The following is a 24,749-nucleotide window of genomic DNA, read 5'->3' as shown; positions in this document are numbered from 1 at the left end:
CAAATACTGACAAAGGTAACTAGAAAAATATCACAATGATACGAACAACAGTTTCATAGAGTGAGATACAGTTTGTCAGAGAGAGGTCAAAACTAGTAACACTTTCTATGAAGGACATTGCACTAAAACATCTTCAATGCATAATATCCTCATCAGCAATTCTTAATAAACACTATTAAATGCTTATTCCAACAACAACAACCAGAGGTTGAAGTAACCCCATAGGAGCAGTAACAACATGACAATGACATAGCAACCTTGGGATTCATGACTTATCAGAATTGCTTTATGCCTGAAAAGGCAGTAAGGCGTCAATGCCATAATGAGGTGCTCTGTGGTCCTTTTGCAGTGCCCAAACGTGACAGCCACAACAAAACCTGTATGGCTAGCAGTGAAGAAGTGTTCTGGAGTCACACTCCTAACACCATGACCCAGGATGGAGTCTCCCATATGGTTATTGCCATGGTTAGTACTACAGCACTGTGTGTGCGTGTGTGTGTGTGCTCCTCTTGACTTAGGCACTGAGGTGAGGAACAGTTCTGACAGCTTGTGAAGGAAAACTCCACACCCTGTCTCCACTGTTACTGGACTGAGTTTGTGCTGTAAAATAATAATCAGAAAAAGCACTGTTGTTTTAACACACTCCAGACTCAATTCATTCCTATACTATTTGCTCTGAAAAGTAGTTTTTGTTCCCCATGAGAAATCATAGGATTTTAAACATGGCACTCTACCCATTGACTACAAGATATTGAAACGATGAGAGGGACACCTTTGCAACTGTGTATCATTACAGTGAGTTTGGGAAAAAATACTTCCTCAATGGGAGACTATTCAAATTGCAACACAAAATCAGCGTGCAAAACTGGGTTACTTACCTGCTGGTTTAAAATTAGTGGACTAAAATAATGACAAGGATCACAAAAAAACACTTTTTTAAATTATAAAACTGAATTTGTCATCTTGTCTCTCCTTAAAGTGACTAACTCGATTTCCATCCAATTGTCAGCTAAAACAATACTGAATATTTTATCATGTTTGGCAAAATTAATAAAGAAATGAACAGAAAATGTAATGGCACTATTGTCATCTATGATTTTTAGATTGTTTTCCAAATGTGATCAAATTCATGTCTGTAATTTGGGCAAATTAATTACGGTGTAAATGTTCACAATTGCAAACATATTCCTTTGCTTCTTAAAACAAATTAACCATAAAGTATTCTAAGTATAATGAATGACAGCAAGAGAAACAATAAAAATCACTTCTATATGATGGCACAAGCAAACTGTAAGAAAACAAAAATGTAGATAATATAATGGAGACATGTACCCAGCGTCTGATGATTTCAAAACTTGAAAATAACAGTGCTTTTATATAAAGATTCACACCTGTCTCAATTTTTAAGCATATAATTCATTAAAAGATTGAAGTACTCTGGAAATATGCCATGTACAAAATTATCTCCTCATAAAAACGACATTCAAACAAGGCACTTCATTCGGTAAGAAAAGAAAAAAATCACAGTCCTTTCTACTACCAGAAACTGCCTGCATAGCAACAATACAAGGACCAAATTAAAAGATTCCAAATGTTTCTGCTGTATCACAAACAAAAACCCAAAGAAAGGTTTATTTTTGGTTAAAAGTAAGCACTTCACCGGATAGTAAAACTCTGTCTCTTGGTTTCAAAATAAAGACTAGACTTCTTTCCTCTCTTTGCATTTGTCCCCAAAATCAGCAACGCATTACGTCGCTCTGTACACGTTTCCTAGCCGTTGTCAAGTTTCCGAAACACAGTGTCCTCCTGGGATTTGGAGTGCATTCGCACTTCAGTCAAAATCCAGCCCCCAGGCGAGCAGGGAAGGTGGGTATCCACAGTGAGACTCCAGGGCGCCCCCTTGGGGCAGAGGCAGGAGGGTGCGGGTGGGAGGTTCTGCCTGAGCCTGAGCGATGTGATGGAGTGTTAAGGGGCAGAGAGAGAGAGAGACGGGGACAGAAATCACAGGTGTGGGGAGGAGGGGGTGTTCAGTCCTGCTACCTGCCCCTCAAGTCCTGCAGGACCCCGTAGACCTCCTCCTCTTTGCTCAGTCCCTCAAAGAAAGGCAGCAGGTCCAGGAGTTCTGTGTCACTCATGTCGTCAAACCACGACTGGACCGGAACCTGTGGGAAGGACAGGGAGTTAGACAACAAACCCCTCATGTCAAAGCATGTGCACGTGCAGTGAGTGACTGCCAAGGATGGATTGTTACAAGAATTGTCCCCGAAATAGACTGTGCGCAATTATCCAGATTCTAATACAATTATTGCGATGCCAAATTCTTCTCTTTTTCTGAAAGAGATAGTAGCAATAATTTGGAATCTTGATAATTGTTTTAATAACTAAAGACACCCGTGACACATGGGGTGTGTTCGTAAATTCACTCTGGAAATCTTTCAACGTCATAGAGCGCTCTGAAATTAGTTAATTTACAAACTGTCAGTTAAAAGTCTTTACAAACTGTCAACGGACACCAACGATAACATTACCATAATTTCGCTGACGGACAACAATTTTACGTTAGATTTCTGTTGCTAACGTGATGTTGTCAGTAGATATTCGTTAACTAATGTTGCCATTTTCATCTTTTAAAATTCATTCAAATGAACGTTAATTCATCCCATGTATAAAAATGATTATTACCCGTTTTGTTACACGTGTTGAATAATACTCTCTAGAGTACCAATCAAGCCCGCAACCGTAACATTTTGCAACGACTTGCTCCAACATTTTTAGATTGGAATGTTCAGATGCTATGACAAACCGTCTTTTCAGAGTGCCCAGTGCTCACGGGGACGGGGAGACGCTCCCCAACGGGGAGACGCTCTTGAGTGCTTTGAATTTCCGAACGACCAGAGAGCACCCCGGGTGCTCTCCGGCGCTCTCAGAGCGTATTTACGAACGCACCCGTGAATGCTAAATGCAGTGAGTGAACTCACAGCGTTCTCAGGGTGGAAGATGTAGGAGGCGGGTGAGTTGTCCAGGATGATGACGCTGCTGAGTTCTCTCCCTAGCCGACTCAGGTCTTTGACATAGTTCCCTCGGTGGAACACACAGGATTCTCGGAAGAGCCGGGCGCGGAACACCCCCCACTGGTCCAGCAGGTCCGCCACAGGGTCAGCGTACTGCGTAGGAAAGGACAGCGGTGAACAAAGGTGAAACTATAGACATTTCCGGTGTCCCCAATTGCACTGCTCCCCCCCCCCAAAATCCCCAGGGGCCACTGGCAGTCATAATGCTACTTCACTCAATGGCACTTCACTGTTGTCTTCTAATCGGGGAGGCTCTTGTGCAAAGCAGGTTAGACTTCATTGTAACACCTAACTAAAAGGGCAAACTTAAGCCTCTCTTAAAAGCCACCACATTACATCTATGACAGCTAATAGCTAGCTTCTAGCTCACATGGTGAGGTCGCAGCACTACCGACCCCACTAGCCAAGCATAGTCTAGGGGTGGGCATCGACGATCGATAATTGATCGATAAGGATCTTGGTCGATCACAAAATAAAACATTTGGTCGATCACAAAAAAAAACTTTTTTTTTTGTGATCGACCAAATGTTTTATTTTGTGATCGACCAAGATCCTTATCGATCAATTATCGATCGTCGATGCCCACCCCTAGGGGCACACTCTCCTTGGCGACATGGCAGACACTTACCCAGGCATTAGTGGGTAAACAACCACTGATGCACACTAGTGCTGTCCCAAACGACTATTTTTCTAACGATTAATCTAGCGATTATTTTATCGATTATTCGATTAGTCTAACGACTAATTTATCGATAAGTCTAACGATAATTTTTGTACTGTAAAAAAAAAGAGAAAAAAAAAACGTATTTGTCTCCACCTCACTGCTATGTTTAGCCAACTTGAATGCCAACATGGCCATTTAGAAGTCTATCCATCACCACAACACATAGCTAGCTAACGTTACTCTCGCTGCTATGTTATGATTAGCTAAATTGATGCTAACGTAGCATGCGAGCTACGAGCTAGATAACGTACAGTAGGTGCTCGCACCACAATGACAATAGGCTACCGTAGCTAGCCAGCTACATAGCTAACGTTACTAACACCAGAAGACAAGACATACGAACTGTGGTGAGCTACATGGCTTGTGTAACATTAGCTAGTAGCTATCCATTTTCCACTCATACACTTAATTGTCTCGCCTGGTAAAATAAAGGTTTAAAAAAAAAAAAAAAAAAAAAAAACGCCATTTTGTTTATTTACGACTAACCGACGCATATTACGCTAACCGACGTATTGACGTAGTCGATGACGTCGACGACGTCGAATAATCGTAACAGCCCTAATGCACACAGAGACAGAGGCGGGGGGTGAAAAAATTAGTACAATGTCAAACACAGAAGACAGGGGAGAAGAGAACAGCCCAAAACATTGAAACTCAAGACTGGTGTGTGACAGGGCAAGAGACGGATATCTGCAGTTGGTACGTTGCCAATACGTTCGTTCGGACTAGTCCACTTGAGATAAGAGAAACGGTTTAGAGTTGATTCACTAACCTTGGCGAGACTCGCCGTGAAGAGCACACATTCAAACAACTCGCCCATCTTCTGGAGGAACTCATCCACATGGGGTCTCTTCAGAACATACACCTACAACCACAGGATAGACTTCAGTCTAGATGGCCATTACTGACACAAAATAAACCCATTAGTGACAACATAATATAGTAATGCAGTCCGTCATAGAGCTTAGAAACAAGCACAAAAACAGACAAACACAAAGACCTCTGATGTATATGACACAGAGTTACACAGAGCCTAGACATCACATCCAGGAGAATGTGCGTAAATTCCAATAAAACACAGACTTTGCTTATCCCGCGCAAAAGCGGCGAAACACAGACGGCGAAACACAGACGTCGGGGGGGGGGGATTTCTAAATTACGGAGGTCACCACACTTTATTTTTTTGCCACCTGCGATCTCTGTGTTCATTTAAGGAGTTTCAGGCCCCCCATGTGTTCATGTACACCTTGCGACAAATCTGCTATCAAATCAACAAACCTTGGGACAAATCAAACAGAATGAACACATATCCAAAGCCCACCTTCGTCTTCTTCATCTCATCTTCACAGACAAGCAGCCGCCACCCAGTTCAAGTAATCATGAATAGGCCAACCAGGATACACACAGCCTATCCTGGATTACTTGAACAGGGTACACAGCCATTATCTTCTCATCAGGGAGACTGTATCCTCACACCTGGCTACTGCTACAACGGGTATTGCACTAGTTATTCCATAGAGTAAATACCTGATGAACGGTACCATCTATCTCCACTGGAACTATGAAGTCAGCGTTGCTAATGGGCTGTAAGGAGAGAAAGAAAACAACAATGGGTCAACGTCAGAGGACCCACTCCATAGTGCTGTAGTACTGCAGTTAAACAGCAGAGGGTGCCTGTTCCAAAGTGGCAGCTTATACAGAACACATTCAGCCAGTTCCAAGGAAAGGAAAAAATAAATCTTCTCCTTGCCCCATTTCAAACAAAACAAATCCCCCCCCCCGCCCTCCCCCCCCTCAGTCACTCACTCAGCCAGCCATTGGAACAGTCTACCGAAGCAGATGAGAAGACGCCAGCCGGCTGACAGAAAAAACTGGACCAAGAGGGGAGGGGGGCGGGCGGGGGGGGGATTAAGAGACATTCTGGATAATGACACCGCAGGCCACCCAAGGTCACTGTTACAGTATCGCCAAGAACTACCGTCTTCTGTTCTACTGTATTAATGCTCTCTCTAACATGGGAGGGAAGAGAAGGCTCACCTCACGACACAGAGATAAGACTCGACCCTGCGGAAGTTAACTTATAAAGGGCGCGTAATCGGTCAGAAGGAGAAAGGTAAACAGTGACACTGCCTATATATGGCTGCTTTACAAACAAGAGAGCACAGTAGGCGACAACAACGAACAGGATGAGAGGAGACCCATACACGGCCAAACGGAAAAGAGGGGGGAAAAAAACAAGTTAACAAGACACTGTTCAAAATTGTGGCTGGGGAGAGAAATATAACTAAAACTGTTGGAATGAACTGCAAGGAGCACAAACATCCCTAGTTACGCAGACTGCTCGTTTCCTTCTTGTTACCTTGAATGAGCTGTGTACGAGGGTTTCGTCCAAGTCGATCACAACACACTTCCTGCCATAGTCAGATATGTTTATCTCTTGTAGGAGGTATTTCGCAGGAGGCTGGAGGAGAGAAAGAGCACACTGTTAGAGAGAGAGAGAGAGAGGGGGGGGGAGCGAGAGAGGGTGAACGAGAGAGAGAGAGGGGGGAGCGAGAGAGGGTGAGCGAGAGAGAGAGAGAGAGAGAAAGGGGGAGCGAGAGAGGGTGAACGAGAGAGAGAGAGAGAGGGGGGGAGAGGGGGGGAGAGGGAGAGAGAGAGAGAGAGAGAGGGGGGGGGGCATGTAATACAGAGATACACTCTGATAGCATTAGTTAATGTGTGAGGGCTGAGCGGATTAGCTAGCACTGTGTTAATAGTGAGTCTGTGATGTTGTTTCCCAGGGAGAGAAGTGGAGGGGAGGAGAAACATGTTGTCTAATGTTGAGCTTCAATGGGCCGGAATCTCCATGGGAAATCTCTAAAACAAGAATCCCCCCGTCCACAAGACAGCCTCTTTCCCTGGCTGGTGAACACTAACCCAAAACAATCTAACATCTTCTTTAATCCGCCCCCCCCTTTTTTTCCTAATCTGAGGGAAGATTAAATGAATAAATCATTTTCACACATTGTTATAGACGGGGCCGTTCTGGGTTCATCTGATGCAGATAGTCAGTTTTGAGGAAGATCTCGCAGACCTGCTGATTTTGCTTCAGAGGAAAAGCGATAACATGCACTCCAGGGGCCGGATTCACAAAAGTGTTCGTAAGATAAAACATATTTTTATCTGCGTGCTGCAAGTTTGTGTCTTGTTACCTCATGACCCTATGCGCCCTACGGCGCTCAAACACGTGGACACTTGTGGAAGGGTTCCACAATACTACAAACTCCTAGTTGGGATGTCAGATCAGAACTGAACTAAAAACAATTGAAAATAACAACCACTACTTTCCAATTCGGTAGACCGTACTGTAATATCACTGATGAGTTCAAATGAAATGCCAAAACAACTAACTGGTGTGTTGGCTGGATACAATTGGCTCAACTTTAATTCCTCAGTTGACTAATGGGATCAATTAGGCCTTGCTCTCACTGGAAGCAGATTCAAGGAGTATGAAAAGCAACAGGATTAAGGCTCCCACAGTCAGAATACATATACCAGACCAATTCAAGCATTCAAACATTTTCTGACATTAAAAAGGTCAAATGGAGTGCATTATAAGGGCCCATATACATATGCACAAGACACTTCACTGAAAGTCTCACTTGACTTGATGCCTATAACATCCCACCTTAGCCTGCCAGCCAGAGACACCTACTCGATTTGGACTGTCTGAGACGTGTCCTAACCAGCAGGAGCAAAGACAATAAGACAGTAATAAGGGCCACTCGGCCAGACACCATAGTGAATTGGCTGTCTGCCCAGCCAGCAGTCTGCATAATTTATAGGCGGGCTACATTACGTGCTATTACTTTGTTTTGAACAGATGTGCTCAATGTAAATAGATGTTGTTTTGACTGTTGTTCCAAATGAAGCTACGACTCATTCGAATAACGAAAAGACGCCGGTATAATGAAATTCAACAGTTAATGAACTGGTTTTTGGAAGCAATAGAGGGGAATACTTTAGTAGTAGAGTTGTTTTCACACTAGACCGGTTAGACAGTTAGTGGTGTTAATAAGTTCTCAAAGGCAGGCGATAACTGAGTATATCACTCATGCACTGATGACCGAATGAACAAACAGCTCCTTTAGCCATGCTAACTGCAGGTGAAAACAAAGGGCTTCAGTACCAGAACGAAAACACTTCACCATTACATGAAGGGTGAGAGCCACAGCCAGCCCACTCAGCCAGCATGCATATAAGAGTAGAAGAAGGTGATACATACACTAGGAATAGGGATGACCTCGACCTGGTCACACTGGGACATGAGAGAGACAGAGTAAGGGATGAGAGGAAAACAAAACCAGAGGGGTACACAAAGATAGAGAGAGAGAGAGAGAGAGAGAGAGAGAGAGAGAGAGAGAGAGAGAGAGAGAGAGAGAGAGAGAGAGAGAGAGAGAGAGAGAGAGAGAGAGAAAAACAATTCACATTTCACAACACAGAGTCTCTGAACGTCTTCAAACAGAACAGTCCTCTGTAGTTTTCAAAGACGGGCAGCTTTCTCTCCTTCAGTGTCTGTCTGCAGCCGAGAAGTATAAACATCTTGGTGTGTTTACCAACAAACAAACAAAAGTAACCGATTAGAAAAGTTTGTAAAGTAGAAAAGTTTCTGCTGTTTGTTACATCGCTTTTACGTTTTTACAAGGTCACTTTATCAGGTTTTGTTCTGCATTTTATTTTGCTACGTCACTATTTCGTATAGTCACTCTTGTGTTTTGTGAGGCCCCTCTGTCCCTGTGAGTTTATTTGGAAAGGGACCCGTGTCCTCTGACTGACTGTCTGAGTCAGAACTAGCAGGGCTGTGGTCTCACCTTGGGAGGCGATCCATTCTCCTCCACGGGCGGTGGAAGGGTGGCGTTGTTGGCGGTGGCGTTGTTGGTGGCCGGTGGGTCCGCATTGTAGTCGCGGAAGCAGCAGAAGAATGTGCTAAAGATGCCCCTACTCCTCTGTTTCTTCAGACTGCTGTTCGACTGTGACACTGGAAAGATAGAAAGACTAATTAATAACAAACCTATTTTACACACACACACACACACACACACACACACCTTTCCTGAAGCTTGATATTTGACCCTCTACCCCACCATGACTGACTGACACGCAGCACAACAGAAACATTTTATTATAATCACATAGCCCAAATCTTGTTTTAATCCCCAGACAATGATCCATTTCTGCGTGGGTTGTGTTTTGGAGTTTTTCGAGCTGACCCACAGCACAGCAAAGAAAATGAAACACAAACTCAGAAACAACAATGACCGCCCCCCCCCGTGAAAATGACAGCAGTGTTTAGCGTCGACTCTGCCGCGACCAAACCCACTGATCAGAAAATAACCTGACCGGCGTGGCGGTGACATCATCAGTCACACATAGCCTGCCGTAGCTCACAGAGCGCTCTGCCCTGATTACAAATCCCCTCTCATTCCAGGGCTACGGTGCAGAGCCTAAATCAGACACTGGGCCTTTATTAATAGTGACATGTTGGAAACTGCACACTCTCCCCCCCCTGCCCCCCCCCTCCCCGATCCTCTTCCCCCTGCCATGGCCCCTGTCCCTCATTGGCTGGTCGCAGTGCCTCCATTTTGAAGGCTTGCCGGTTTCCCCTCCCGCCCCGCCTGTCTCTGTTGGCAGGTGAGTGTGTGAAGCAGTCTACACATGCAGGAGGAGGGAGGGAGAAAGAGGGGCGTGTGCAGTTTTGGGAGGCCCTCGGACCCAGGCGCAGCCTATACAAGGCCGCATTCCTCTCCCTCCCCTGGAGCGGGAGCCAGGGCCCACCCACGCCCTACGCCCCCCTCCCACCCAGCAGGCTACAACTCCAGGCAAGAACCCTACTATGGAACATGACGGCAAAATCTCCAGCATGGAGCAAGCTTCTACCGCCTCTTTACCAAGTCCTCTTTTTTTTCTTTCTTTTAAGTTTGAGGGAGTTTTTGCCTGTATATACTGTAGCCTGTATCTCTGTCACACTGAGTGACTGAGACCATCATATCATCTGTCAAATCTTTATGCTTCAAGGGACATAAACATCAAGTGACCTGCTGTAAAGATGGATATCTAGTACAGTACAAGTCCATGAACTTTTGAGATTTTGTGCTGCATCAATGTCAGCATACTTTCTGACACGGTATGACACCAACTGTGCCATGAAACCCATTCCAAAACTAGAATTTAAAGTTAACCGTTCCTGGTTGTGTTAGGCTTCTCACATTCCTGTTTTTCTGAGTTAGACTAGCTTTGGGAAATCACCAAATCCCATCAATTTGAAAAGGATTTGAGAAATCTAATGATAAAATACAAGTTAGGCTATTTCTAGACCCACTGGGGACAAGGTAGAAAGCAATCAGACACTTATCAGAGCAATGCGGCGTCCTGATCCAGCTACATGGTTTGCTCTCTCTCTCTCTCTGAGTCTCTATCCTCCTTTCTCTCTTCGATATTGTCCATCACTGGCTTCCAGTCAAATTAATTACTGCTTCTCTCACTGCGGCATGCTGTGAGGAGAGTATTTAAATCTAATCTGTGGCACAAGTTCCTTCAATCCAAGACAGGGAGAGATAACGGCTTACAGTTGGGCATGCATCGATGACTGAGCTGGCCGATAAAGCTAGAGCTTATAGCTAGGGCTGTCAATGAAAAATTGTTTTATGTGAATTAATCACATTACCAAGACATATACTTATTAGAACTACAGCCATTAGACGGAAGTCAGGATATGATTCCCCTACAGAACCTCCTCCAGCAAACACAAATCAACATGGCTGAGCGGTCTAAGGCACTGGGTTCAGGTTGCAATCACCTCAGCAGGTGTGGGTTCACTTCAAATCCCACTTCTGATGGACTTTTTTCTTTCTTTTCAGCAATATAAAATATGGTGAACCCACTGCGTACATGTAACTAAATATGAAATACGATCGATTGACAGCACTACTTATAACCCAACCAACAGCGGAAAAGACCAAACCATGATCTCAGTATTATTCTATTCTATTCAATTCCTTTAATCTGTAAAGTAGTGTACTTTTTAGTACATCAAAGTTGCTGTGTAAACCTACTCAGTTTGAGGCTATTAGGCTAAGTGGACTGCAGAACAGAAAGAGATGCCATGCCACAAACTTAACAAGGAAGGGGAATAGAAACAGGAAATTCCAAACATTTCTGTTGGAAAGTACCAAACTTAATAGAAAAATGCAGACCATTTCACTGAATTATTTATTTCCCCTTCATTTCAGCGAAAGTTTTAAAAGGCTTGGACCTGGGGGATACTGTTACACAAGAGTTGTGAATTGTGAGTGGCCTGATTATGAGAAGACTTGGAATTGTGTAGCCATGTCATTTACAGCGTATTCTAAGTATAGACTAAAGCTTTGGACCAGGTACAGGTTCCTCAGATCAACTTGTCTAACATCATTGTCCTGAATGGCATGTATTCATATAGTAGTCATGTAGTCATATCTAACTTCCTCCTTTACAATTCCTGACATCAGAGGTCTGCTTCGACTCAAGAGGAGGCTACCACACTAATATTAGGCAACGACAGCGAGGCGGTTCTCCGCTTCCTATGACTCATCATCGCGCCCTGACTGTATTGATTCTAGCATAAAGACCCTTCAAAAGAAAATCACCCTGGACGTCCGGCTCTAAAAATAGCACAAGCTAGGGGAGGATGCAATGCACTGAGAGGGTATTGTAGTGAAGTTGTACTGTATGCTCCAATACATAGCCAACCTATGCTGTAGCATCAATACTTCATGTTCAAAGTTAAGCCAATCTCTAGCTTTAATACCATGCTACCGCAACGTATTCAGCATGTTTGTCCCCTCTAGAACTAGGCAGAGGGGCTGAAACTGTCAAACTGCACGGTGGGAGCACAAACACTTGTACTCCACTCCTCCCAGGTACTAGTAGTGTATTACTCCATCCAACCCCATACTGTTGATAGTGACACTGACACAATAATAGAGCATTAGGGCCTAGGTGCAGCAACAGCCAAAGCATGGTCCAACCAACTCAGGGGAATGTGTTATTTCAGCATCTCACCAGCCTCTCTGTCTGCCAAGAGACTGTGCAGCCCAGACTTGTGTGGGTGGGTTTGTGGTTGTTGACACATCGTATAATTGTGTGCTTGTGTAAGATTTGGGATGTACTCCTCCTCATCCACACAAGCTGGTCTTGTACTGCTTTGGCTGAGGGTAAGTGAAGCACAGCAGGAAGCCTCATCGGCTACACACTATCTGAGAAGTGTGGACCAGTAAGCAGAGCTAGTTCTTCTCAGCACAAACTCAGGCATTGTTCATATCATATGGGGTGGCGGTAGGCAGCCTAGTGGTTTAGAGAGGCTGGCTAGCAATCGGAAAGTCGCTGGTTCGATCCCGCCTCAGGAGAGAGCTGCATGTGCCCTTGAGCAAGGCACTTAACCCCAAATTGCTCCAGGGGCGCCGACTATGGCTGACATGGGCCTAGAGCAAAAAATACAAAATTCCAACAATTGATTGACAAGTTGATTGCATGGCAAATAAAAAAATATTATTATTAGGCTATATCGTCTTTCCAACACAAAAACAACTGAGGAGTAGCTTGTTGTAATGAATATGCTGGTGGTGATAATAATCTTTATCAATAACATTCAAGTAGGCCAACCATTTCTTAACTCTAGGCACATTTCTTTTGCAATAACAAGCCTTTAAATTCAAGAGTAGTTGTCTGACTGAAATGTTAGAGAGTGAAACCCAATAGGCCGAGCCAAGTCACTGCAGTCCTTGAGGACTTGAGTTATACAACCCTCATAAAGCATATTCCCCAAAGGTGCTTGAGTTCTACTACGGAGGAGTCGTCTTCAGAAGGGTAAGTGATCGTGTAAGAGGAGCCCATTCAGCCCAACGAAGAACTGAAGGTCCCCAGCACGCAGTCGAGTAGCTGCTTTAAATAGATAAATTCCCCCTTCTCATCCACGGGAAACTCCAGTAAGTCCTCCAGAACTTACACTAGAGTGGGAGAATGTTTAAAAGGGGTTAAAAATCTTTTTTATTTAAAAAATCACGTGGCCCTAATATAGCAGGGTTATTCTGTAATATCAAAACAAATGCTGGAAACAAATAGCTGGAAACCAACAGCGATTCCGACGTTTTTTGGAGCCTTGCAAAAGTAGCCTTGTCAACAAAACTAAATAGCTTTTGAGACAACATGCGAAAACCATAGAAACCACTATAAGCATTGTCAATTGTCATAACAAATAGGCGCCTAGCCTAAGCCTTATTAAAAAATAAAGGAATTCCCAGAGGGGAAATTTGGAAATTGTATTTGTGGCAACATTGTCTTTATCCCTGAGAGGTCACTTAAGCCTTGCAGAGTAGTAAGCCTATATTTAGGCCACAGCCTGGCAGCTTCCAGGGTGTGGAGGGAGGGACACTTGCATTGGAAGTCAGCCAGCAGATGTGCACAGAGGGCAAAGGTGGCCAATTCCAGTCCAGACGACGTGGAGCCTGTTCTGCCAATAGTTTCAACCAGAGATCCCAAAGTGATTTGGAATGTGGATGGTCAAATACTTAGGAGGTTGGGGATGTCTATGCCTGACATCTAAAGTATAAGGGGACAGGGACACATCTCCAGTCCCCTCAGCATCAGTCATACACTTACCTGAGAAATAAATGATCAAACCTCATCTCGTATGGAATTCGTTTTGCAGACTCAGTGTTTCCTCCAGGAATTTTTACAATGGTGGCGGGTAGCGTTGACCATGATTTTTTCCGCGTGCACGCGCATGAAACGCGCACGCGCGCTCAAAACAACGACGTAATTTCAGCCAAAACTCGAGGATGGCCAAAAAAAATAAAATGTTTTCCCGTACTTCTCCCGTGTGTCTCTTATTGTCTGTGTCTGCATGTTTTTCCAGCATGTAATTCCGTTGTCAATAAAAAATTCGTCTCCCCTTCTTTTCATTATCATTATGGAGGCTTTATGGTTGTTGTAACTATTATGGGAAGCGGTTGACACAGTAGCCGCTTTTCGTGTACGCTGCAGTGGATCCCTTCACAACGCAGAAGAAAGAGGAGAGAGAAAACATTGTCAATGTGCAGGGAAGAATCATGTATCAGCAGGGTTCAACAGTAACGCTTGCCTGGGGCAAGTAAAAAAATTCGCCGGGTTTGTTTGCGCGAGCCCGAAGACGCTGCTGGATCCTGGATCTGTTTACCTGTGTGCAGGAAGAAAAACAGACGGAGCAGGCGCCAGACCAGACTAGATGATTGTGGAGTGAAGAGATTATTAAAGCGTACGCGATGCGACGGGTGATCGACAAGCACGTACACTTTCATAATATCTTCACTCCACGATCATCTAGTCTGGTCTGGCGCCTGCTCCGTGTTCTTCCTGCACACCGATGCACAGATCCAGGATCCAGCACCGTCGTCGCGCATATTGTAACATTTGAAGTAGTTTGTAGACTACACGCAGCCTAGATGTATTCGACCAATCACAAAACAGTTTTGCAAGCGCGTCGCTTCGCACTTGTGGGTGTGTCTAGCGCTGTGAAGGTCTGAAAAGCGGCCTAAATTTTTTTTTTTTTTTTTTTTGAGAAATCTGAATGGTGGCGGAGGAAATTCCATCGTGGCGGCCCGCCACGATGAAATGCATGTAGAGGAAACACTGAGACTGACTGGTACCATTTCTATATAACACTCAAGCATCTCTTTTTAATCAACCCCCCCCCCCCCCCATGCACAACTTCAGAAAAAAAGAAAAGATAAAATCAGTCTATGACAGTCACTCCATAGTCCATTACCTCACTCTCAGAGCTCTGCCTCTGCCAGTCTTTCCACTGCAGTGTAACTCACAAATGGAGGGAGATTTCTGTGCAGACATACAATCCTTGTTGTAATGTTAATGTTTGCGTTGGCCCCTGAGGAACTGTTCTGTATGACTCATTCAGTGGGAGGCTGGATCGCCAAGGAGGGGGTGGGGGGGGGGGATACAAACACAGCAGCATCACTCTGACTGCTCTGCCTTTAAATTGTGACAACCACAGAGTCACAGACACACTCTCTCCGGCTTGCAGTCTCTGGTTCACTGCCACCGGGGCAAGTGTCATCTGAGCCGTGTACCGAGAACCGCTCTCCAGCTCCAATCTGAACAACGCTGCATACAGTCAGCACCGTTATCTCAGAACTGACAGTTGCTCCAATTGAACTTGACCTAAGTGTGTGTGTGTGTGTGTGTGTGTGTGTGTGTGTGTGTGTCTGTGTCTGTCACCTCTACAGAGGCAAAACCTGCTGAAATAAATAACCCAGTCTCCCCAAGGTAACACTTCTCCGCCTTTTGTTTGTAAACAGTCTGGTGGCAAACATTTTTTTTGCCATGCTAGCACTAACAGCAGTTAACACTGGGCTGTCAACATGCATTTACGAAGCAGCCGTCATTGTCTGAGCTCTGCTAATCGCTAACAAGATTACAATAAAAGCCTTGCTCGTCTAATGAAGCTCAAATGCTTTTTGAGTCCTTAGTTAAAGCTGTAGCGCCTTGCTCAGCGGTGAGCACAGTTCAAGTCGTCAAGGGTTTAATTCCTGCTCGCTGTCACCTCAAAAGTCTAGCAATTAATGTCATGGAAAGACCAGTTCAGACCAGCACCTCGCGGTCCAGGTGGAAATCAACTCTCTTGATTATAAGGCTGCTGTGGCTCAGGAGGTAGAGCTGGCATCTAATGATCGCACGGTCGGCGGTTCGATCCCCAGCTGGCCACATGTCGAGGAGGTGTCCTTGGGCAAGACACTGAACCCCAATTGGCTCCCAATGAGCAGGTGCCTTGCATGGTAGCTTGCCGCCATTGGTGTGTGAATGTGTGAATGAGAGGCCATAGTAAATTGGAATTATTCACTTTGGAATAAGGCACTATAGCTAAGTGCAGTCCATTTACCATAAGACAAGGAGGAAAACCGGGCAGTAGGGGTGGGCATCGACGATCGATAATTGATCGATAAGGATCTTGGTCGATCACAAAATAAAACATTTGGTCGATCACAAATTTTTTTTTTGTTTTTTTTTGTGATCGACCAAATGTTTTATTTTGTGATCGACCAAGATCCTTATCGATCAATTATCGATCGTCGATGCCCACCCCTAGTGGGCAGCCATCCACTGAAGCCCTCAAAGACTGGAGCTGTGCAGCCCTGCTGTACATGAACGAACACACATGCCGGGTTCTCAGTCCTCATTCTTGCCCTTCTCTCACTGATGAATGATTAATGCCCAACTGTCATTTTCATTCACTGAGTGAGTGACAGCAGTGTCACACCTTTCCCAGTCTCACCACGATCCCACCACGAAGTGACCCTGCTTAGCTTCTATTTGGGAAAGAGGTTCAGTGTCTTGCCCAAGGACACTTTGGCACGTGGCCAGCCGGGGATTGAACTGCCGACCGTGCGATCATTAGACGCCAGCTCACTAGATGCTAAGCCACAGCAGCCTTATAATCAAGAGAGTTGATTTCCACCTGGACCACGAGGTGCTGGTCTGAACTGGTCTTTCAATGACATTAATTGCTAAACTTTTGAGGTGACAGCGAGCAGGAATTAAACCCTTGACGACTACAAAACAGTTGGGAGCACTATTCTCTGACAGCACCTTCCTTATAGCCTAGAACTATATTGGTCAAATGTTTTGTTATCGTTGGTGTCATACACTCACATAAACATACAAGCAAAGCCTCAAGCAGCAGCATGCAGATGCCTGTCACCATATTTAGGCAAGCATCCCTCTTTCTGTACCAGTTTCAGTACCAACATGAGACTTTATAAATGATTTATAAAAAGTTCCTTCCTCTAGCATGGTGACTGCCAATGCCCCCCTGATTCTAGCATACATTTATTTTTCTTATGATGACTGATGGATAGATGATTCACTTACTTAAGACAAATGTATTTGTTGTAAGTCGCTTTGGATAAAGGCGTCTGTTAAATGCCAAAAATGTAAATGTCTTTCTATTCAGAACAACACTCGATACATCAAAGACTGAAGATAAATAGAGGGTAAAAAACAGATGGACAAGAGAGACGAATACATTTCATCATAAAGGGCTAAAAGAACAATTCAAGCTTTTGAGTAGAGAGCATAATATGATAACCTCACAAAAGGCTTTGATGCTGAAGACGGTACACTGCATATCTGCTATGTATCCATATTGAACACGTAAAATGACTCAGCCTAGCACTAACTGTGCTAGGCTGACACCAGCCACCCCACCAGGGGAGCCACCCCTCCTAAATTTCGTTGTTTGGTACCTGTACTGTAGCAATGACAAATAAAGTCCATTCCCATTCCATTCCATTACATTCCATTCCATTCCACTAACAATAGCTGAATAAGTGAGGTTGCACAGGCCCAGTAAAGTCCTATTGAAATCTGACATCTGGACAAATCGATTCCCTATTTAGTATTCTCTGACTTTAAGCATCCAAGTTCAGCCTTCAAAACCAAAACATTCCAAATGGCATCCATAGGCCTAGCGTTCAAAGTAGTAGGATCAGATCTGGGGAATACCCATTGTTCTGGTTCAAAGACTGTATCCACTTATGGTCTCACATTACTAATGGCCTGTCAAGTGTAGCTTGAGACGTGGTATTGATACGCAGCGTGCACCCTCCTGGGTCTAGATGACCCGGAAACCCAGCTACCCTTCACTGCTTCACAGCTGTGAATGCATGACACTGCTATTGGATTGTTCCATAACATCACAGGTCCACCATGCTGAGGTGGAGTAATCACAAGCTGCAAACGATAGAGAGGTAAGTGTGAATAAATGCAAACTAATGGAGTTAGTTTGTGTGACATTTATAGGCTAATGTTTCTCCCCCCCCCCCCCCCATCCTGGCAGACTCTCCTTGGCACTTGAATGACCCTCTGACAAATTCAATCTATTTTTCTGTAGGCTAGACTGTTGACTCTTTTTTACTCTCAATTGCCATAATTGGTCTATACATAAACACAAGTTGCTTTAGGCCTACAACAAACTGTGCAGTACCACGATAGTGGCAAGCCATGAAACAACTTACGCAGGCTTATGTTATGTGTGACTGGCTTCATTTATAGCAGCTATCTTACAAAACACTACATCACAGTCACAAAACATAAAAACCCATATGAGCTGGCTCACTTTTTGACTGAAGAGGACCTAGGAGTGACACAGCAGGTGTAGCGCTGCCATTTACATCCAGCTAAATATTTAACTGTGATGGAAATATGACACCTCATCACATGAGTAGTGATATCATTAGGCACTACCATTGGATGTACGATAAATGCCATGCACATGGTGCGAAAGGTTTGTATGGGGAGCTATCTACTGTCAAACTACACACCACCACTTATCTTCCTCTGTGCTTGGCCGAATTCTTCATAGGTTGATACTTTCCCAGTAGAAGTTCAAAGGTCCTTTCCTCTGACACGTGCTCTTTCAATAGTTACAAAATGTCTAGACTTGCAATCGTCCTCACTCCACTGACAATATTGACTATTTAAACGTGAAAAGCCTCCTACGGTTGTTTTCCAAACCTCTTGTTTGTCTTCTTAGTTGTTTATCAACAGGTCAGCAGCCCAAATAATTGAGAATGATAATGAGGGAATGCAGAATCTTCTAAGAAGACTACATCGCTCACAGTGTGCCACGAAGAGTGCAAGGGCGAGAGGAGCAGGTGACGTGGATACAGAGGCTCCAGCAGAGACGACCCTGGCAAAGCGGCCTAGGTTCAAGTTCTTCAGTGCCAGTCGTCCAGCAAGGCCAAAGACGCGCAAGACCCCTAACATCAGGCAGGAGATTCAGAAATACAAAGATGGGCTGTCCAACCAGGCTGCTACACAGAGGTTGAGGAACCTGGTATTGAGTTTTGGATTTCCCAGAGTTCTAATGGTGTTTCCACATCTGAAACCTCTGGCCACACGTGCACGATGTCGCTCCTATGCCGCTTACAGTTTGGATACTAACGTAGGTGAGTTCAATCATGTCATTATCCTAATGACCCCCCCCCACACACACACACACACACACACACACACAAATGAAAAGCATGTGTTGTTGTGTAGTCCAAGTTGTTGTGTAGTCCAAGTTGTTGTGGAGTCCAAGTTGTTGTAGCCCAGGTTGTTATGTAACCATGGTAACATTGCTACCTTTGTTGAGGGACGGGGCAGAGAGACAGGCATACTAGCATACTAACTCATACTAGATATGACGTAGATGTGAGTATGCGAGAGCGTTCACACTGTACGGTATGCGAAATTTGAGTATGCGAGAAATGTAGTATATAACATATATAGCCTACTAGATGTTGCCAAATCTTTGAGCATGCAATCGATGCATGCTATTCCTACTCAACACCCCCCAAAATACACCACAGCACAAATAACAGAAGGCAAACAAGACAAACTAGGCAATTGTAACTGATGACACAACATGATCAACATAACCCTAAACCTTAGACAAGACATGAACCTTAGACAAGACATGACAGTCACTCACAGCTATGACAAGTGCAGTTAGTGTGAAGAAGCAAATCAATATCGCTAGTGTAATACCGTACTATCTAGGCTATTATGCTGATAAACGCATTATCATAGTCGTTACCGGGGAGCAGAAACTCCCAAATTGCAATGCAGCGAATAATATCCTTGTTACAAGAGTATTAACAGATCGTGAGCTTAGAATGATAAGGTTCTATCTCCGTTTAGGGTAGTTCAGAGATATTGAGCGTCAAAGTTTTTACATTCCATTATGTTCTGTGAGATGGAACCGTTGTATTTTATTAATTACTCAACTCAAACATGTCAACATTTTAAAAATAACACCACACAGGCATTAATAAACACCTAATGGATCAGATTATGTAAAAAAAAAACTACATTTTGACAAAAATGGAGATAGAACCTTATCATTCTAACGTCGCCAAATAACATGGCTCAGCTACGGCGGCGACATACAACCAACTTCGTCCAGCTGCGCTAAAGTTAGCGTGCTAACTGGACAATTTACTGATTAAATTACAACTCCCTGCACAAATCAATCCAGAAATAAAACGAAAACATAGGCCACCCTACAAGACAGTGACTCTCTATCTATCTATGTTCTTTGGGCCAAGCTAGCTTCCCATTTTCGCATCAACTTTGACAGGCAGACATCAACCACTCAACTAGTAGCTACTAGCGAACACGATAACACAACAGTAAGTACCACTCACCCTTCTCCTGGTTAAACGATATGACCTCCTCCTCCTTGGGGTTGGACACCTGGGTGATGATGGACGTGTGGTCCATTGAGACAGAGATGATTATTTCCTTTTCGTAAATAAAGGTTTTGTCTTTTTAACGAGCGAGCTTTCAGAGCTAACCAGGCTAACGCTGTCTAGTACCGTACGTTGCTATGCAGCCAACTCGTAGACTAGCTAGCATGTAGCTAGCTAGCTGGTCTGGGTAAACGCTAAATCGCCACCACTTAACTTGTCAAAATCTACATTCAATTATTTCGTTGGGCAAAATCCAGGAACTAAACTCGCCAGCCAACGCTAAACTCGTAGAAATAAAGACAATGTTTTTGCAAGCGATAGTTAGCAAGCAAGCTAGCTAGCCGATGTTAGCTTTCTTCCACTGAGCGTCAATTCCTCTGTAAATGTGACGTTGACACACTGGAGGGAACAGCGTTGAAAGCCACTCGGCGCGCGCCTGCCTCGCTCAAGTTTTAGCACGGAGGGTGGGACTGGTTCTTAAAATCCCGTTTTGAGTTGAACTCCTTTCAACAGAATTGTATCTTAAAAGCTCTTTCCAACATGGAGGCGTCGTGTGTATTTGATATTCACGAGATGGATCAGAACTAGGACTGAGGAACTCAAGTTGGGAGGGGGCGGTTTCTAGGATTCCCCTGGGGGGTATTCCATCAATATCGCTAAAAGAAAATCTAGGTTTAGTCTGACAAAGTCTCGCGAGAGTTCCTAAAGATATACAGGCATATTCCGATAAGTCTCGCGAGCGTTATCAAAAATAAGCCAGGATTTTCCTTTAGCAACGTTGATGGAATACCCCCCTGCCCTCCTCCCTGTATTAAAAATAAAACCTTTGTAATATGACAACACGCGCACACACACACGCGCACACACACGCGCACACACACACACACACACACACGCACGCACACGCACACGCACACACGCACGCACGCACGCACGCACGCACACACACACACACACACACACACACACACACACACACACACACACACACACACACACACTCACACACACACACACACACACACACACACACACACACACACACACACACACACACACACACACACACACGTTTTTGGTCTGATTCAATCCCAGATGTCCCCAAGGGTTTAACTCAAATTGTTTTTAAAATAACATCTGTGAGTATTTTTTGTTTTTGTTTTTATTGTATGCAAGACAGTGTGTAACACATGTTTATGTTATGACAACAATCTTTCTATTCACACTCCAGTTTGTAAAACGTCAGCAGTAGGCTACACACATTTGCAGTTACAAGTAGGCTTTACTGTGAATAAACGAATATACTTGTCACAATGGTACGTCTCATCATTTTCTAAGTGGGAATTGAAACGGACGAACTGATGGTGAGCTTAGTCCCAATCATTGGTCCTGCAGCCAGCGTTGGGGAAGCACCTCTGAACATTTATTTAATTAGATTACCAATTACTTGACAAGATAAGAGGTTGAACGACACTACAGCTTTCTGTCCCCTTGAGAGAAATATAGTTTATCAAACTGTTTATCATCGTGACTGATGTTATGGTTAGGGTTACTTCACTAGGCTACATCAAACTACTTCATGTAAACACGACAATCAGTGACACAGTCCATGTGACAGTAGGCGTGTGACAGATGCTCTGAAATCATTGGGAGACAAAAAAAAAATGGTTTGGTGAAGCAAAGAGTAGAGACGGGAGGCCGTCAGAGAAGATAAAGTAGGGAAATTGATGTTCAAGGCTGGAATTCAACGTTTGTTTGTTGTCGTTTTTGTTTTCTTTCGGAAAATGTAGTGGGTGACAGTAGCTTACTACTCCGCCACATGGAAAAAATAAGTTGAACGACTCCCCACACTGCCTGCAGCCAACCCACTGTTTGCTTTCCTTTGAATGAATCCATCTATAATAACACGAGCGCCATCTGGTGTCATATTAACCAGCCTGCTGGCATCATTCACTTTACACTTCCTATGGTGAGATGCCTTCACAACTGTCTGAGACATTTGGGTTAAAAAAATATATATATATAATATATATATTATATATATATTTATATATAACATTTATATATAAATATTTTGGGTTAAATATCAAACTCTGAGGGATAAATTACGGTTGAGGTCGGATAATATACTGTAATGCGGTTACCAGTGTTGAAAATTCCTCCCTGAATTGAACAGGAATGCAGTAGGCCTACTTTTACAATAGCCTGTCTCTAAAGTCTCCAAAGTCTACCAAATGCACTAAATGTGCATGAGTGTGAGGGAATGGCCCTTCACCAAAGACACAGTAGTTTTAACCGATTTATTCAAATATCGTGTATTGTGTTTCTGTGTCATTAAGCAAACTTTACATATTCAGTAGCTTTTCCACCATTCTCAAACAATAGCAATCGTGCTTGTGTTTATTTCAGTGTTTATATTGGCTATGTATGTTACACCTCCATGAAGAGGAGCTAGAGCTGCTAGAGAGAGATGGCCTGATCACTAAATTAAGGGAGAACAGCTAACCATGAACTCTACCTACTTGGCTGCTTGCTCGGCACCCAAGTGTTGCCCGGTGTAGATACAGTGGAAGCAGCCAATGTTCTCAGTGCCCTCACCAGCTCCAGAGGTTCCAGTCCAGTTAATGAACAGCTTCGCCCCCTGCAGCCGGACGTTCCAGCCCCAGAGGGGCCACACATGTAGCTTACTGGTGACCCTAACCCTAACCCTGGTGAACCCTAACCCTGGTGAACGGCGTTCCAATGCCAGTGGCCTGAACGATTACTAGTGGTCCATTACGCTCCAATGCGCCTCTCAGCCACCCTCAGGCTCAGGCACCATGGTGAGGCCTGGTCCTCCTGGGCAAAGAGCTACTTTTCAAACCCTGGAAATGATCATAATTGGAAGTTTTGTGGTTAGTGATGTGGTGATCTCTGGAGCCAGAACCATCTGCTAATGGAGTTCATGTTCATGGACATTATTCATAAGCTCCCTACAGTACTGAAACAGTTGCCTGATGTGCACATAATTGTCATTCATGTTGGCACAAATGACACTAAGCTGCGTGCAATGCTGGATATGGCACAATCTCTGCTGCTTCCCTAGTTATAAATGTTATTTTGTAATCATATTTGTATTGTAAACAGGGCGCAAAAACTAAAACTAAAACTAAAAACCTGCAAAATAGACATTGTGTCAGCGTGTCAGTGTGAATAAATAAAGGTTAAATTGAAAGAAATAGTGAAAACAAATAAGTTCCCCAGCTCTTCCACAACTGACGTGCAACCACATTGAAATAGTTTTACACAAAATCGCCTTTCGCTCATACAATTGCTGTTTCATGAGCATGTCAATACATGTATTTAATCTACTGTACATTTGAGGGTCACCATCATTAATAAAGTTATAGAAAATATTCATGGTTATGTATTTGAACAATTCTTTCTTTACCCCTTCTATTTAAAATGTTATTATTTTCAACTGTGCATTGATTTCTGTGAATTGATTCCAGAGCCCTCATGAATGGATACAATTGGTCTGCAAAGCAACTTATTGGAAAACATGTGAGTAGTCATGTGAAAAAGATAGCAAGATCACCCCATGAAAATCTTTGTCTTTTTCAATATATTTACGAACATTTGATCTTCATGTTAACATTATTGAGAGATGGAGGTAATATAACCATCATCATTCTAAATCATTTTTAAAATGATTTGTAAAATGTAATTAATAGAAATGCAATTTTCTTGTGAGGAAAAAGTTAGGACACCCCCACATTTATTACTACTTAAAATACCTAAAATTAGAATCAAGTGCCCCACATCAGGTGCAAATAATAAGAACATTTCGGAGGAACCTGTCTTATTTTAACCTCAGACATTTAGTTTGGTTCACTCTTTTGATTGTTGAAGTAAGTGGTATCACCATGGCAAGCCCAAAAGAGCTCTCTGAGGCCTTCAGAAAGAAGGTTGTAGATGCGTATGAGTCTTGGAAGGGATTTAAAAAGACCTCCAAACAATTAGAAATCAGCCATTCCACTGTCCGGAAAATAATTTACAAGTGTAGAACATTTAACACAACTGCCACATGGCCAGGCCAGGCCGTCCTAGCAAGTTCAGCCCAAGAGCAGACCACAAGGTGCTAAAATGTCTGAAAACATATTAAAACATTAAATACTTCAGTGTGAACAGTCTGCTGGTAATGGCATACCTATTATGAATTTAGTAGGCAGTATGCAGTACATAATCATTGTAGTAGGCAGTATGCTAGTATACCATTTCAAACACGGCCCATGACTTCTCGAACAATGTGCTTTGGACAGATAATTCCAAAGGCGCTAACCAAAAATATCACAAGAACCTCATACCAACTGTGAAGCATGGGGTTGGAAATGTTATAGTTTGGGGCTGCTTTGCTGCAGAAGGGCCTGGCCAGCTCACCATCATAGAATCCACTATGAATTCATAGTGTCATGTATCAGAGGGTGCTCAAGGAAAATGTGAGACCATCGGTCCAAAAAAATTGAAGCTGAAGTGAATGTGGAACATGCAACAATGACACAACAAGGCATGACAATGACCCAAAACATCCCAATAAATCCACCAAAGAATGTCTCAAAAGAAAGAAATGCAGAGTTCTGGAATGGCAAAGTCAAAGCCTGGATCTTAATCCTATTG

General features: G+C 43.7%; 1 protein-coding gene across 1 annotated transcript; it reads right to left on the bottom strand.

The window, feature by feature from the left end:
* Positions 1-1,420: 1,420 nt before the first annotated feature.
* Positions 1,421-20,124, bottom strand: LOC308171811 (CTD small phosphatase-like protein; the record flags this gene model as incomplete). The annotated part of the gene is made up of 7 exons (XM_080546699.1): positions 1,421-2,162; positions 2,979-3,164; positions 4,568-4,660; positions 5,323-5,379; positions 6,155-6,256; positions 8,646-8,812; positions 20,049-20,124. The coding sequence occupies 7 exons, from the start codon at positions 20,122-20,124 to the stop codon at positions 2,037-2,039; spliced, it is 807 nt and encodes a 268-aa protein (XP_080402825.1). The 3' UTR covers positions 1,421-2,036.
* Positions 20,125-24,749: the final 4,625 nt, after the last annotated feature.

The sequence above is a fragment of the Nansenia antarctica genome (genome assembly GCF_963989245.1).
Source record: "Nansenia antarctica genome assembly, chromosome: 16".
Taxonomy (NCBI): domain Eukaryota; kingdom Metazoa; phylum Chordata; class Actinopteri; order Argentiniformes; family Microstomatidae; genus Nansenia; species Nansenia antarctica.
Note: the sequence above shows the minus strand (reverse complement) of the source record. Positions and strands in the feature narration are given on the sequence as shown.